Genomic DNA, 15,539 nt, shown 5'->3' with positions numbered 1-15,539 from the left:
TCCTATACAAAGCGTTTGCGGACTTGTAAGGACATACCTTCAGAGGAAATTTTTTTCTTGTTTTGAGGTCCTTCGGAGGTGAATCAGATATATATTGCTGCAGGTACCTCTCCCCATATACATTGGATAATGGGCACTGGAGAAGGAGATGGCGTAGGCTGTTAAATATATATTGTTTACAGGCACTGCAGATTTCTTCATCTTGTATGGTGTACGATTTATTCTGCAGATATATATTTATGGCTTGTGGGTTCAAGATTCTTAGATAGCTGAGAACTCCTGTTTTGTAGGGGCTAGAGCTGAGCTAGACGGCTGAGGGTTCTGTAGACTAGGTTATTATTTGAATTTAGAGCTCTATTGATGTCCTGAGACAGGAGATGATTTTACATTTTTTCTATAGTCTTTTTCTGGTTTTATTTTCCCGTTTTGTAGATCTCGCATAGTTCATTGAGTCTATTAGTTGTTGAGGCTAGATTGTGAACTTGTAAGACCCAGTTGAGAAAAAATTGAAATACAGAAAAATTGAGTTTTCGAGATATAGGCTCACAAAAAAAAAATTTCCAGACCCAACTTTTGATAGCAGCATTCCGTATATGTGGTACCTAAAAAAATTGATTTTCTGACACTTGTTCAAGATAGATTTTTACTAACTTAAAATACAATTTAATTTTTTTATCAACTTCAATGTATAAGTTGTACTATTCGTTCGAAAAATTCGTTTTAAAAATGTAGAGTAAAGCTAATCATTTTGTTTCAATATTTCACTTTCACATTTTTTTTTTTATTTTTTTTTTTTTTTTTGGGCCAGTAAAATTCATCATGGAAGAATAATATGACTTACTTTTTGATAATCTTTCAATAGCTAGCTGACCTTGTACTGAAATATAGATATATGCCTAATCTACATACATATGTAAAAACAACAGCAATGATTATTTAAAGGGCCAAAAACCCACGTCCTTGGGAATTAAAAGAACATAGATATTTAATTAAGATAAAGTTATTAGCAATATTTATTAATTCAAAGTAGCTACATATAGGGGCAGATTTTGAATTTACTTTGTTGCCTTAACATTAATGGAAAGACTAAGTTTGCATTTCTTTAACCAAGGAATCATAATTAGGTGTATATCCTGACAAAGGTAATAATAATGAGTCTTCAGTATGGAAATCAGTCAGGACAGAATGTTGTTTAGTCTCTGTTACCTTTAAGTATGAAAGTGCCGATTTCATATAGGTGTGTAGAACCTAAACAAGAATGGATATATTTGGTGATATTGGGATATTTCTCTCAGTTGACATATTTCCAAAAATTTTTTTCAAATTTTCTGGCTTGTAAGATTAAGTCAGTTTTTAAAGTTATAATTTCATTTTCTAATGCCTTTTGATCCATATGAAATATGTCTGAAATTTTTTCACTAATGCATTTCACACTTAAATCTTTTTTATAAGGAAAATATATAAATTCCACAATTTCTTTAATTTTTTCAAAATGCTAGAATCTTACTTCAGAATCTTTAATTACTTTTTGGATTTTCTTGACGTATTTTGTGATCTTATAATTAATATTTCTATGTTTTTGTAGGTTATTCGCCATATTTGGAAAATGATTCAGATTATTTTGTTGCAGATCTTCTATTAGCAAAATAAATTTAGTTTAAATAGTTTTATATGCATCTATACAGCTGATCTTATCAATTACTGTTTTATTTTTACCTTGTAATTCTAAATTTAAATGACTAAATTTAAGTAAAATCGGTAAGAAATGCTTAGTCACTAAGCCAAGTTTCATCATTTAAAGTTTCGATTTCCATCTTATTCATGAAGAAAATCTATAATTTACCTATGCCCAACCATCTGACATCAGTAAGAAGTAATATTTCAGGTTGGACTTCATTGAGCTGCAGTTAGAAGTGCAGTTTGAGGGAACTTCAAAACTCATGAATTGTGGAAATTATCTCCGTTACATTGAGAGAAATAATAACAATACTGCATAATAAGATCGGGGACAGCAATACAAGTATATTAAAATCTAATGTAGATGTATTCAAATTTATAAGAAATTTATTAAAGTTACAATATATTTATTATGGTTTAAAATACTGACTTCTTAATTTAAATAGAATTATTGTTATTCTTAATATTTTTGTAATATTGTCCCTTATTTTTCTCTCATTTTAAAATCTAAGACATTTTAAACAGAAGAAAAATTGAAACTCAAGGTTGTCACCGAGGATAAATAATATTGATTAATAATAATACTGTTAATCCAAAAGAAAAGAAACTACCGCATGACATCACCAAACATTCGAGCTAACTGACTGTGTTCTTTGGTGAGTTGAGTCATAATTGTTGTGTCTGGTGACAAGTATAACATATAAGTCAAAATATATTTTGCTGGGTGGGAGGAGATCACGGTGTCAGGCTATCAGTTTCTTCAATCACTTCAAAGTTCATGGTACATGGAATTCCACCCCAGAAATTGCGAACGATCAACCAAAATTGGCTTCACGATCGACTTGTTGGCCACCCCTGCCTTAAGCCATGGACCTCACGAACTATACACAGGCATTGTTAATTCATAATACCAACCTTAGAACATGACATTTAATTGCTATTTTCTGGGAAACACTAAAAATATTTTATGAAAATTTGTAGAAAAATTACTATAGCTCTACAGGTTATTGAGAATAAACCAAAAGTCAATCTTTATCTGAGCGTTATTGACACTTAGTTTGTTTCAGATTTTCTGAAGTAGAGCATAGGTTGAAATTTTTTAACCGCGCCTATTGAGCCTTTCATACTAGATAAAATTTAGTTTTACAAAATATTGATTGATGTGTCGTAAAAAACAAAAAAATGCATGGGAAATTTTTTTATAATTATATGCTTTAAAGTGAAATGACCAGTGAATGCAAAAATGACCTCCATTTTCTCCCATCATGTATTTATATTTATAAAAGAAAAAACAGATTTGAAAAAGAAAATACAGTTTTAAATTAATAAATATTTTATTATTATAAATTCTATGAACTAAAGAATAGCATTGAATTTGTTTACTTATCTTACAAATTTTAACTTAATAAAGCTAAAGTTGGGAAAAATACTAGCATAATTCATTAATTTTTTTTAAAAACTTGTTTCATGGTCTATTTAGTGTCAAAGGTGTAGGTAAAAGTCAAAAATTTCAATCTATAACTCCAATATGGTGATTCAGAAAAAAACAAGGGTGTTAGGTAAAAATGCACGTTAACTTTGTGTCCATGGCTCAAGTTAGGATTGAGAAATTTTTCTGACCAAAAGTGCTTATAAAAAAAATTTGAAAATTTTTACTGTTTTAAGATACTCATTATTGGGCCCAGTAGGTGCTTATCATAGGGATCTTGAGATGTGAAACTTGGGTGATAAGAGTATCATGTGAGGACATACATATGTGTTAATTGGCAAGCATATATTTATCTGGGGACTTTAGCCAACTCCTATAGAGCTTCTCATGCTAAATAAAATATTAAACTTCAATTTTACAAAAAAAACTTTAATGCGATGAATTTTTTTTTTAAGAATTTCTGATTTTTCTGGTTGCAGTAACTTAAAATTTATAAATTAATGCATTTCTTTTGTTCATAGTGTTAATAATAATGAAACATTTATTTGTTTAATACTTTATTTTCTTTTTCAAGATCTGTTTTGAAAAAAAGTTGTACATGATGGGAGAAAATGATGTTCATATCTTTGTCACCTACTTCCTTTTAAAACCTGTAGGCTCCTGGTTACTTCCTTAATATTTCCCCACTTTGACTAATGCTAAGTGGTTTACCGGGGATGTCTCTGTGGATCTTGAAGCAAAATTAAAAGAGTTAATTAATTGCTTTGTACAATTAATCTTTGGGGTCCCCAGGGACGCCTCTGTTACCCAATTTTATGAAGAGTTGAAGTGGCTTTACACCTCCTTCTGTCGTAAATATTTTCTTGCTTCCTTCCTCTACCAATTTATCTAATCCTGCCGTCCTTCGCACATCTTTGATATCCTTCAATTTAAATCCTCAGTGCATCCCCACAATACCCGCTCATGACCTTCAGACTTATATGTAACTGCCCCTCGAACCGCAGCCTTTGGTAGATCTTTCCTCATCTGTTCCTTTTCCCTATGGAATTCTATTCCCTTCTTCATTTGTAATTCTAATTATCTTCCAACCTTCTTCAAATCCCGTATCTTCGACCACCTTCTGTCCGCCCTACTCCAGAAGAATAACAATTAAAAGTTTCAAATAAGATGTGAATAGATGGAAAGAGAGATAATATTTAACATATTTATTATTGAATGTTTTAATATTTATGAAAGGTCTATAAACATGTATATATAGACTCATATAATCAACAATACTCCTTTTATTTTATTGAATTATTCCTTAAAATTATGATTAGTTAGAGGATTTTTTATTATTACCTTTTTGATAATAATCAAAAAAATATACTGTTGGTTTATATATTTTCTGTATTTGATGTTTCAGATTTTCGTATATACTTGTAACTATGTATATAAACAGAAATTGTACCTTTTCATTTATTATTTTTACTTTAATTGTATTTGATTTTTTTATGCAACAACATGTATGTTGGTCCCATATTTGTCATATTAAACTGTGGTAGCAATTTATTCCTTAGAAAGATTTCATATATATTCTTTACTAATGAAAATTTATAAATATTTTTTTCTTATCCTAGGATAATAACGATGCTTATAGCACAATAGCAAAAATCAAAGATTCTGGGAATAAATTTTTCAAGGATGAAAACTATATACTAGCTGACAAAAAATATAAAAAAGCTCTTCGCTATGTTGACTGGTATGTACATATTTTTTTATTAAGTCCGAAATTTTGTTTTATATGTTTGTATTTATATGCATATATTATTTTAGAGTTAACACTTTTTTAGCTGTTACCAGAAATATTCACAAAACTTCAGGACAATACTTGCTTTAATGAAAACTATTTCCTGCTCTTCTTCCATTACTTTTTTAAATAGTTTCATGTCCTTAACTGAGCCCATCTTACGTATCATCTGAGTTAATGTCTTTTCTGGGTAACACCACTAGCCACACATTTATATGTTCTAGTTTATAAATTTTCCCTACAAATCTAGATATTCTCTGATCTTTTCCGACAATGTTATCATTAGTTGGGACAGCAATATCAATTATAGAACCATATTTTACATTTTGATCTGTTACTACTATACCACATTCTGTTTTAACAATTAAGTGACCTATTATGATATGGTGATCCTCATACATTGTTATTTTATAAACAGGCCTTACCTGTTTTGGCTTGTACTAGTTACTAGGAACCTGGTCATGGTCAGCTATCATATTTATGGTAAATCTATGGCTTGATGGATAATCTTACATCTATAATAATCTTAGTGTGCCTTTAAGGTATTATTTGACAGCATCCTTTCCATTGATGCCTTTGAATGTCACTTTCTGGCTGAGTAACTCTTGCTAGATGATTCATTTTTTCAAACTCTGTATCAGACACTTAATAATACCAAAAGTTCTAGTTATTACTGGAATAGCACATGCATTTATTTCTTTAATTAAATTACTAACTAACTTTTGTGTCTTGGGGGGTTTTCTGATTTGTTTTTTAATTAGTTTTCTTTAACTTTAAACGTTTACCAAAACCTGGATATTTATATGAGTGAATTGCTGAGTTTTTTATTGTTTCATTGTTAATGCTCCACATCTACATTATCCAATATATTTCCTATTTTAAGATGGATTACAGCATAGATAAGTATCTATTCATAATGTCATGGCTATAACTTGAAATAAATGATTTACCATCTGGAGCATTTTTACCAGTTTGTTTTCACTTTCAGAATACAGTTTTATTTCATCCATTTATAAAACATGAAAGATTATGATTCCATTTTTATCAAGTTTGTATCCCATTCCAGATTCATTCAGTAATTCACTTACAGGCTTTGATAGAAAAGCAAACAGAAACAGGCTTGAAGAGTCACCTTGTAACATTCCTCATGTTATTGATATTGACAGCTCGGAACTACTAAGTTTAGGTAATCACTTTGATTTTCTAAGTTTTCATCTAACTTTCTGATAGATCTATAATTTTACCATCTGCGTTTCAAATTTTTACTTCCCTTAGCCATTTATGAAATATTGGAATGAACACATTTCAGTAATCAATTCAAGCAATAGAAGCTTATATCTATGTAGATATAATGAATTTATATCTATGTAGACCACTGGTGGGGTCCAAGAGCCTTGGAAGTGTCCAGTAACTCATATTGAGGACTCACTGTTAGGACTGTTTTATTGTTTATCTTTCCAGATGTTTGAGTGTTAGTTGTATAAAGTTCCAGTCTGTAAATTCATTATAAAATTGCCTCTAAATCCGTTTTCGATTATGTTCATAGGGAAATTCCTCCATTGCCCTAAGAAGGGGATGATGGTGGTGCATGCAGGATTCAATTTCTGGCTAGGTGGTCCACAGACATTTACAGGTCGGAAAGCTCTGACATATGACTTAACAGTTTTATTGTTTGATGGGGCTCAAAAAATTGAACTTATCTGAACCAGTCACATTCTAAGGTCATGTAGAATTACATTAAATTTCAGCACCCAAGTGTCCTCATGAATTTATTAAAAATACATGGCAAAGTGAAATAATTGTTGAAATTGGATCAAATTGAATAATCTTTCAATAAAAATAGTGCATAACGTTATGCAACAGAAAATATTACAAAAGATTCAAAAAAATAAGATTAATATTCAAATATAAATTGAAAATTAAGTGGAAAACCTCATTGGTTAGGTGTGTAATTATTATAAAATATAAGCGACAAAATCTTATTTTAATGATAAACTTAGAATTAATTCTCACTGGAGAAGATGAATTCCCAATTGTCCCCCAAACATTCCCATTCTCCTTATTATACACTTTCATCACTTATTGGAAAGTCCCAAATTAATATAAACTTGTTTTTGTTTTATTTTGGAATAAGAGGGTAGAAATTGTTATAATTATGTTGAAATCTAATTATTTAAATGGACATTTGTGAATTTTTAGACATATAAATAAAATTGATGTATAAGAAGATGGTCAGGGTTGCGGTCAAAAGAGAAACAAAAATAGTTTACAACTATTTATTTTCCGACGTTTCGCCCCACTTTGCAGGGCTTCATCAGGGCTGTTGAAAGGTAAAGGTTGAACAGCAACCCTAACCATCTTTTTATATATCAATTTTTACGGTCAACTATATATACATATATATAAATAAAATTGTTTATGTAATTTGTTGAAACATTCTAAACACAATGTAGGTTCATTAGGAGACTGCAAAAAGAGAGTAAACAAATTTTTTTCAGCTTAATTGTTTCCTTAGGTTTCTAAAAATTTTTGTATCAATTTATACAATGTTTACCTGTGAATAGATTACATTTTTTGCATAAAAAGGTGTCAGTAGATCAGTTTCTATAATACATAAGATCAATGCTTTTGTTCTAAAAGACTTGAAATATCTATCCGGTCCCAGTAATCAATTTTGTCAGACCTAGCAGGCTTTATAAAAGAGACATGAGATAAATTCTCTATACTAAGCATGTTAGACAGGTGTTAACATGCTTTTATTAATTTTTATCATCCTTTAAATTATGTTTGTATTTTTTATTTAGGTACCTGAAAAATAGTGAAAATGCCAGTATTGAGACTGATAAGTTCTATAAATTAAAAAGTTTCTGCCTTTTGAATTCAGCTGCAGCACTGTTAAAATTAGAAAAACATAGGGAAGCTGTGATACTATGTGATGAAGTAAGTATCACTTGTAATTATATCATTATTTTATATTTCAACAAATTCTAACTTTCATTAAAACTTATTCTTACAATTTAAAAAAAAAAAAGTAATGAATCAGTTATTCATTATTTGCCTATGGAAGAGATAAAATCAAATCAGTTGCTGTTTTTATGGTAGTTGTGGTCAGATATACATAGTTCCTTACTACCTTGATTTTTTTTGTTAATATTACTGCATTTCCATTCAAGTGGGTATTTAATTAGTAACAGTAATCAGTTAGGATTAGCTTTCAACACGATTTGGCCACCAGTGTCTTCTTTTCAAACTATAACAATTATATTGATACTGATACTTTTTTCATTTACTTGGAATGAATCTTGTGTCCCTTCTATGTATGATATCAACAAATGGGTAACCCTGACATTGGTACCCTAACTGATGCATATGCACATGATGCTGATTTTGGAGGACTAACCCTATATGCAAAAAACAGGCATCGTTGTAATAGGCCATCTAAAAAAGAATACCAATGATAGCCAGATCATAGAGTATAAACACTGAAATATAAATAAGTACATATTTAAACTTGCTTATACTTGACATATTTTATTTATTTGTTTATTGTTATTTTTACTTCTAGTGTATGTTTTTAATTTTTTTATTTTACATTTGCTTACTTATGGAATCATCAGATAAATATGAGATTTACTCTGAGTATTTTTCTGTTGCAACACTATAAATTAAAATTAATAGCAGTAAATTATAGTTTTAGTTTATTAGTTTTATATAGGCATCCAGACTTTTCTGTACAGTACAATTGATTTTTACTCTTACCTATTAAATTTTATTATTAGAAACACATATTTAAATTAGATATTATACAGTTTAAGTTTCAATCTTCCTCCTTACTTATTTTTTGTGTCTGGGGTATACTTTATACATCCATGGTATACTTTTCAATGCCTGGGATTCTTTAGATTCAATTGTTAACATATTGTCTACTGACTGGTTATCTCACAGTCATCGTATTAAGAAATTAAGGTTGGAACATAATCCACTCTGACTCTTGATGATAGCTAAATATCTTCTTGATTAAAGATTTTAAGGACCTGTTTAGAAATCAAATATCAAGTTTTTATTTAACTATGTTTGCCTGGCCACTTCTTTATATCAACTAACAACATTATAACAACTGATTCAGTAGTCTATTTTCTTTCATCTACTGGTGGACTCATGCCTCATTATATTTTTAAAAGTATGATATGCTTTATGAGGCTACAACTTTTTTTTTAATTGTCACATTCTTAACAGTATTTTTTAAATGATATCTATTTAGTTTGTGCTCTGATGCTTCCCTTCATAATCGTGATAAAGACAAGGTATGGGGTGAAAAGCCTCACAGTGTTTAAAGGTATGAAGGGAGAGGAGGGGGGAAGGAGTCTGAATCAAAATGTTCAGTTAACCATTCTATCTACAAATTCATTACTTTTTATTAAATATTATATATTTGTACAGTGTTGGATAAAAATTTGTATTTCTTATGTAGTGCTATATATTCTATTTTCAATATCGGAAACAACTTTTGCTCATAGTTTTTTAAATTTTTATTTCACTTATTTGAGTGAGTAGAATGGTTTATTTTTAAATTAACTTAAATTGGATACCTACATTTAAATTGTTGGTTACAACCTAAAATATAGAATAGATTAGTTCTTCTCTCATTGGTGATTCAGGGTTTCAACATATATTTGAATTTGTTCCAAGTAAGAGCATTAATTTGTGAATAATAGGTGTTGGAACATATAGTTCTAATTTCAATTGACAATATTTATTTTTAAAAATAAAACTATTTCAGAATCTGAAAATCTTTTTATTTAAATGGAATCAAAATTCATTACCATTTAACATCAATAAACAAATAAAATAATGTATTTTTAAAAGAATTATTTATTAAATAAGTATCATTGCTCTTTTTATTATTAAAAGATTTATCTGTTTCTTACCCTATGGTTATGAAAAATCATGAAAAGTAAGAGAAAAAGTTTGTTCAGTTCATTCTGTTTTGTCTTTAATTCCTCTTTGTTTTTCATTGTTAAAAACATATAAGTTAAATGTCTGGGTGATTATACATCCTTGAATTTATCGCTGATATCTATTTGTTGTTTTCAAAAAAAGTATTTACTTTTCCCTCAGGTTCTTCTAATGGACATTAATAACCCAAAAGCATTATTCAGGCGTGCACAGGCTAATAGATGGCTTCATAATTGTGAATTAGCTCTGAGAGATCTCAATAAAGCTATCTCTCTTAAACCAAAGGATTTGAAAATTCTTAATGAAATTCAACTTGTAAGAAAAAGCATGTATGAAAGTGAATTGTCAGAAAGACAAAGATGTTCAAAAATGTTGAAGGCATAGGTGAAACCACCATAATTTTCAAGTTTAAATTCATTATTTAAGTTTTCATTTCCTTACCTTAAAATTTTACATCACATCACTATTTATTGTAATTTATTTTATAATGCTTATATTTAATTTTTTTTAAGTTATATAGATAGATTTAAGACTGAGATCTCAAACTTCGATTTATTTGTAAAGTAATTGTGCGCCCCTCCATTTATATTTAAATTATAATGACAAAATGGAATGGTGTTTTTAAAAATTTTAATGCATCTATGTACTTATTACATTACTACTATTTACAAGCTTGCTCATACTATGATAGTTTGATCATGGATTAGAAAAATATTATTATGATGATATAAGTAACCATTACGCACAGAATTAAAGTGCCTATCTTTTCTAAATTCTTCTATGACAGTATAATATTTTCTTATGCAAATAAATATACAGGTACTATTTGGTTAGAAATTAATTATTGTTTAAATAATAATGCTTATCATTACCATCTTTATTTTGTTAATAATTTTCACTATTCATTTTGTGTAGTGTTAATAGTGCCATACTATTATCCTTTTTTTTAAAAACTATATACTTCAATTAAATCCTTTATTTACATAATGTGATAACTAAAAAAAAAAATGTTGGTTTTGAATTGATGATTGAATATTTTATTATAAATTAGCTATCTTTAATACTCAAAATAAAACCCATCATATAATAATAATCACCCTTGGGATAACATTTGGATTCCTTACCATTAGTAATGCCTTCGTTAAGTTAGAAAATAATTTATTATTACCAGTTTCTAAATTGGTAAATTAGTGGTCTCAAAGGAAATGAGTTATGGATTGAACAAGTGATAATCTGAATTTGTGATAAAAACAGAGCTGAGGGGAGTTGTTCTCCTAATTCTATCAAGTCTTTCAGAATTTTGTTTTTGGGCTTAAGTTCGATGTATGGGTCCTGTAATAATACCACTGAAATCTACCTCTCTAAAGCTGTATTTTAACGGACTGACCAGCTTCCCCTTTTTTTTTTCTTTTTTTTTTTGTTAAGGTATGTATGGGCTCTTACCTTGTATTGATTGACCACAATATAACCAATAATCAATACAATAAAAACTATCTCTTTAGATACATTTTTAATCAAGAGAAAATATATTTGAAAGAAACATTTTGAACAAACTTTTTTCTTTTTTCAGGCAAGTATTTTCTTTTACATATTTGAAATTTTCTTTTTGGTCTAATTAGATATATGGAATATTATAATATCCCAGTTAGTAGTATAGTGTAATAGTACTCACTTACAATGAGTATTCTTTATGGGTTTATTGCTGTGTTGAAGGTATTTACATAAATTTCAGTTGATTGTTCTTTTTCTATGGTGTAGTGTAGCGTGGACTAACCTCATACCAACTTCCCAGTTTATCATGATCTCGTTCTATTCTCCTCATCTCTGCCCTACTGTTTTCTCTGGTTCTTCCTTGTCTCCCCACATATCCATTATAGATAATTCAAGGCCTACAGCCTCAGGAAGCAATCTTTTCTTTATTTTTTCACCCATCCTGCACATATGTCCGAACCACTTGAGTGCCTTACTTCTAGGACATTTCCTATCGATCCTATTCCCTGGCTATCTCTAAAAGTCTTATGTCTTACATGGTCACACCTACTCTTTTCAGTGATACTCAGAAACCTTACTCCAGTGCTGTAATTTGCTTATATATTTGTTAAGGGTAGTCTATCTGTATGATCCATATAGCAGTACTAATGAGTAAATGGATTTGAAGAGTCGGAGCTTTCTTATTGATTTCTCCCTTGCCTATTAGGGCAGTATATTTGTTAAAATACACCATTAGCCTTTTTCACACAATTTATTACTTTCTGTACCTCCTTGTTGACCCTCGCTGTTTGATTTGTAAGTCTTAAGTCAGTTTATCGATATACAGACGTATTTATTTTCCATGGATTGATAACCATGTTCCATCTTCCTAATTCATTAACAAGTATTTACTGGGATTTAGGATCATTTGCTACTATCACTGTTGTGTAAGTATGTAAAAAATCCATTGTAGTATTGGTAATCTATGAGGTGCAAATTTTAAACCATTGAAGTGAACTATATATTTTGTGTCCATATATATTAAATTAACATGATTTATTAAATTTAGCAGTACTTTCTTCTGTTCCAAGACATGCTGGATTTCTTTGCTCGAAACCCAGCCAAATCCAGTTTACTTAAGTAAAAAAATAGTCTGACCTCAATCTCTGTTACCATCCTAAGCAAGAACCAAGTGGTCCTGAGTTTGTCTGCCAGAGTGAAATTACAAGATAGCTCTTCCTTTATATACTGTTTGATTTAGTTCCTTAAACCTTGTTTTAGTACACAAGTGTACATTTTACATACAACTGGGATAAAAAAAAAGTGGAGTGATATTTTCAGCTAAGAATTGATTGAAGAAAAGACACACAAGTTTTATTTTTTTAACAAAGCAACATTAAAAATCCTCTTTTCTAGATGGGTAAGCATTTAAAGACTTAAACTGAATGAAAATAAACAAAATACTTCAGAATCCTTATGTCTAACTAAAGAAGAAAAAGACCTAATTTTCGTCAAATATATTTTAAAAGGTCAAAAATATATTAGCTTATTGCTGAAGGAAATAAAAATCTATCAAAACCAGTAGTATACCATTATTGAATTTTTGAAACTTATATTGAGCAAATTATTCATTCAGAACCTCTTTCTGTTCAATCTCATTTATTTTCTAGGTTGTTTTTTTCTCTTAACGATCCCACTTTCAATAATCTTTTAAAATAACCAAATTCCATTATGTTTATTTTACAAAACTTCAAGCAATTTAAAGAAAATCGAGTAGGATTATTTGTCTGTTTCTATAAATATAGAGTGACCATTAGTCAATAAATCAACATTACTTGAAAATCAACATTTTTTTCTTTAAGCTGTCACAAATCACTAAAGCTGTATGAATCTAATACTGTCATTACTCTTTTAGATTTAAAATGTTAGTATATATGTTCGTGATCATCGAATATTTTTTTTTGTGAACATTGTTAAATTATTGATACTTTAGAGCTCTGTTGGAATAAAATTGCTCAAAATTAAATAGAAAATACTAAATTAAATTACAGGTTACTTGAAATTTACTGTCCATAGTTAAGATGAAATTAAGTAGGAAATAAGTGTGATATCAATAATGACATTCACTTAAAAATAAATAATTTACATAACTCTATTTTTTTTATATATAGGGTAAATATTCTTTGTAGGCATTTTTATGTGCTGCAGATTTTAAATTAAAAATATCAATCAATTTATATATTAGTTAAAAGATTTCTATTTATGTATTAGTCAAAATATAAATAGTAAAACATACCATGCATATTTAGACCTTAAGGTAAGACTGTATTGATTGTGATTCTATTATTTATATCATTTTAAGACAAGTTTATTTTGACTGCCGTATTAAAGGAGATTAGCATATATCTGTCTGTTCTTGCTATTAATTTATAAAATTTCTCTTTTGAAAACACCGTTAATGAAAAAAAAATATTACGAGTTTAAAATAAAAAAAGTACGTACGTACACCCTTCCAAATTAAAGTTATTCTTAAATTATTTGAATATGTTTAATTCAAATTTATCTTTTCCCTGGCATTTGATTGATGTTTTAGAAGGATAAAGTTTGCTTAACTTTTAAATTTACTTTAAAGTTTATTTAAAATAGATTGGTTCTTGTTGAAATTTATAAAATAATCCTTAGTAAATTTACAATTCCTTTAATATATGCAGTCATATTTTTACTTATTTTACATTTTGGTATTTTATATCTTTGACTTATTTTATCAGAGATCAAAAGAACCAAAATTCATTAATTTATTTAGTCTGTGTGATGAAATATTATTATGATACAAAAACATATATTTATAATATTTATTTGATCCATTACCATCCATTCTATTTATAAGAAGAATTTTCTAAAAACTTCAATGTTCTTTCTGTATTATCTAAATGATATTAATATAAAATTATAAGCTATAATGTTGACAATGTTAATAGCATATTACAATAATTCATAAATTATTTTTCTGATTTTTGCTTTCTAGTCTTTATAAATTAAATGATTTTTTTCTTATGTTTATTGACTAAGAAAATTGGAAACTGTATTTAATTCCATGAAAATTCACATTATATAGAATTAATATTAGTTTGCTTACATTTCTTTTTAATTGAAGCTTTAGCATGACTAATTTAAGTGTAGTATAAACTTTTATGTAAGATAATTTACTTTTCCTGGTCAAAATAGGAAAGGTGAATTTTATATATAGGTATTTAGCCCAAGAAACTTTTATTCAGTTTATCTCAAATGTGTGTACATATGTCTATACTCATGAGAGATAAAATGTATAAAAGTTTATTGGGTATTTACTTGAGCCACATGAAACTGAACTTTAATTAATTGTAAACTTATAGTGATGATTAGAATTTAAATAATATAACATTTTATAGTCATTCTAGTATGGTAGTTTTTTTGTTAGTTTTTTTTTATTTGCAACCTTTAATATATGTAAATGGTGATACTTTCAGATGATTGTGATATCAAGTCTTAGGGTTGTTTTAGTTATTAGTTAAGTCTAAAAAAGACTTAAGAATTAAAAATGACAATTTTTTAAAGTTACTGATTTATGAACAATTTTTGATTATTTCTTCATAATTTATTTGAAAAAATAGGTTATAAGGAATCTAAGGAGACATTTAATTAAATATTGGTTTTTATTTCTCCTCCTATTTGCTATATTAGTTTTTATTTTAATAGACTTTTAATTTTAAGTTTTGCTTATCATAGATATAAATTTGTATTAGCACTGAACAACTTTAATTTTCAACTTTGCATCTTGGATTTTATAATATATATTTATATCCCTTGACAAATAAGTATACTTTTTAAAATATATTTTAATTTTATTGATCAATCATTACTTCAAATCCCATCTTAACAGTTGTAAATTTTTCAATTCTAAATAAACACCTGCTATGTTTACTTTTCTTGGTGACTTCAAAAATTTAAATATCGAGTCATTTGTATTATTTAGTGAAAAATTACTTCCAATTATGATAAAGACAAATATTATTAAAAATAATTATAATGTGATTAGTAAAATATTTCAACTCAATATTATGCTCTATGATTCCAATTTTTTTTTTTTTTTTTTTGATTAATTTATTTTATCCATGAACAATTTTCACCACCAGGTTTAATGAAAATTAAATAAAAAGTCATTTAAAATTTTGGAAGATT

At 28.1% G+C, this 15,539-nt stretch overlaps 1 protein-coding gene across 3 annotated transcripts in view; it reads left to right on the top strand.

Moving 5' to 3' along the window:
- The window catches only part of LOC106685317 (peptidyl-prolyl cis-trans isomerase slr1251), an 84,433-nt gene that overhangs the window by 38,693 nt on the left and 30,201 nt on the right, over nucleotides 1-15,539 (top strand). For 2 of the 3 annotated variants that reach the window (XR_010843892.1, XM_014427912.3), the window contains exons 6-7: nucleotides 4,726-4,847; nucleotides 7,700-7,835. Coding sequence is in view for 2 of the 3 variants with exons in the window: in XM_014427912.3 (XP_014283398.1) it covers nucleotides 4,726-4,847; nucleotides 7,700-7,835 (258 nt within the window). In the remaining variant the exon portion in view is untranslated. Of the gene's footprint in view, nucleotides 1-4,725; nucleotides 4,848-7,699; nucleotides 7,836-10,013; nucleotides 13,914-15,539 lie in introns of those variants that run through there. The other variant, XM_014427911.3, reaches the window with a different exon arrangement.

The sequence above is a fragment of the Halyomorpha halys genome, unplaced genomic scaffold (genome assembly GCF_000696795.3).
Source record: "Halyomorpha halys isolate HHAL.00 unplaced genomic scaffold, Hhal_1.1 Scaffold680.1, whole genome shotgun sequence".
Lineage (NCBI taxonomy): Eukaryota > Metazoa > Arthropoda > Insecta > Hemiptera > Pentatomidae > Halyomorpha > Halyomorpha halys.
This window is presented reverse-complemented; position numbering and strand designations above follow the sequence as displayed.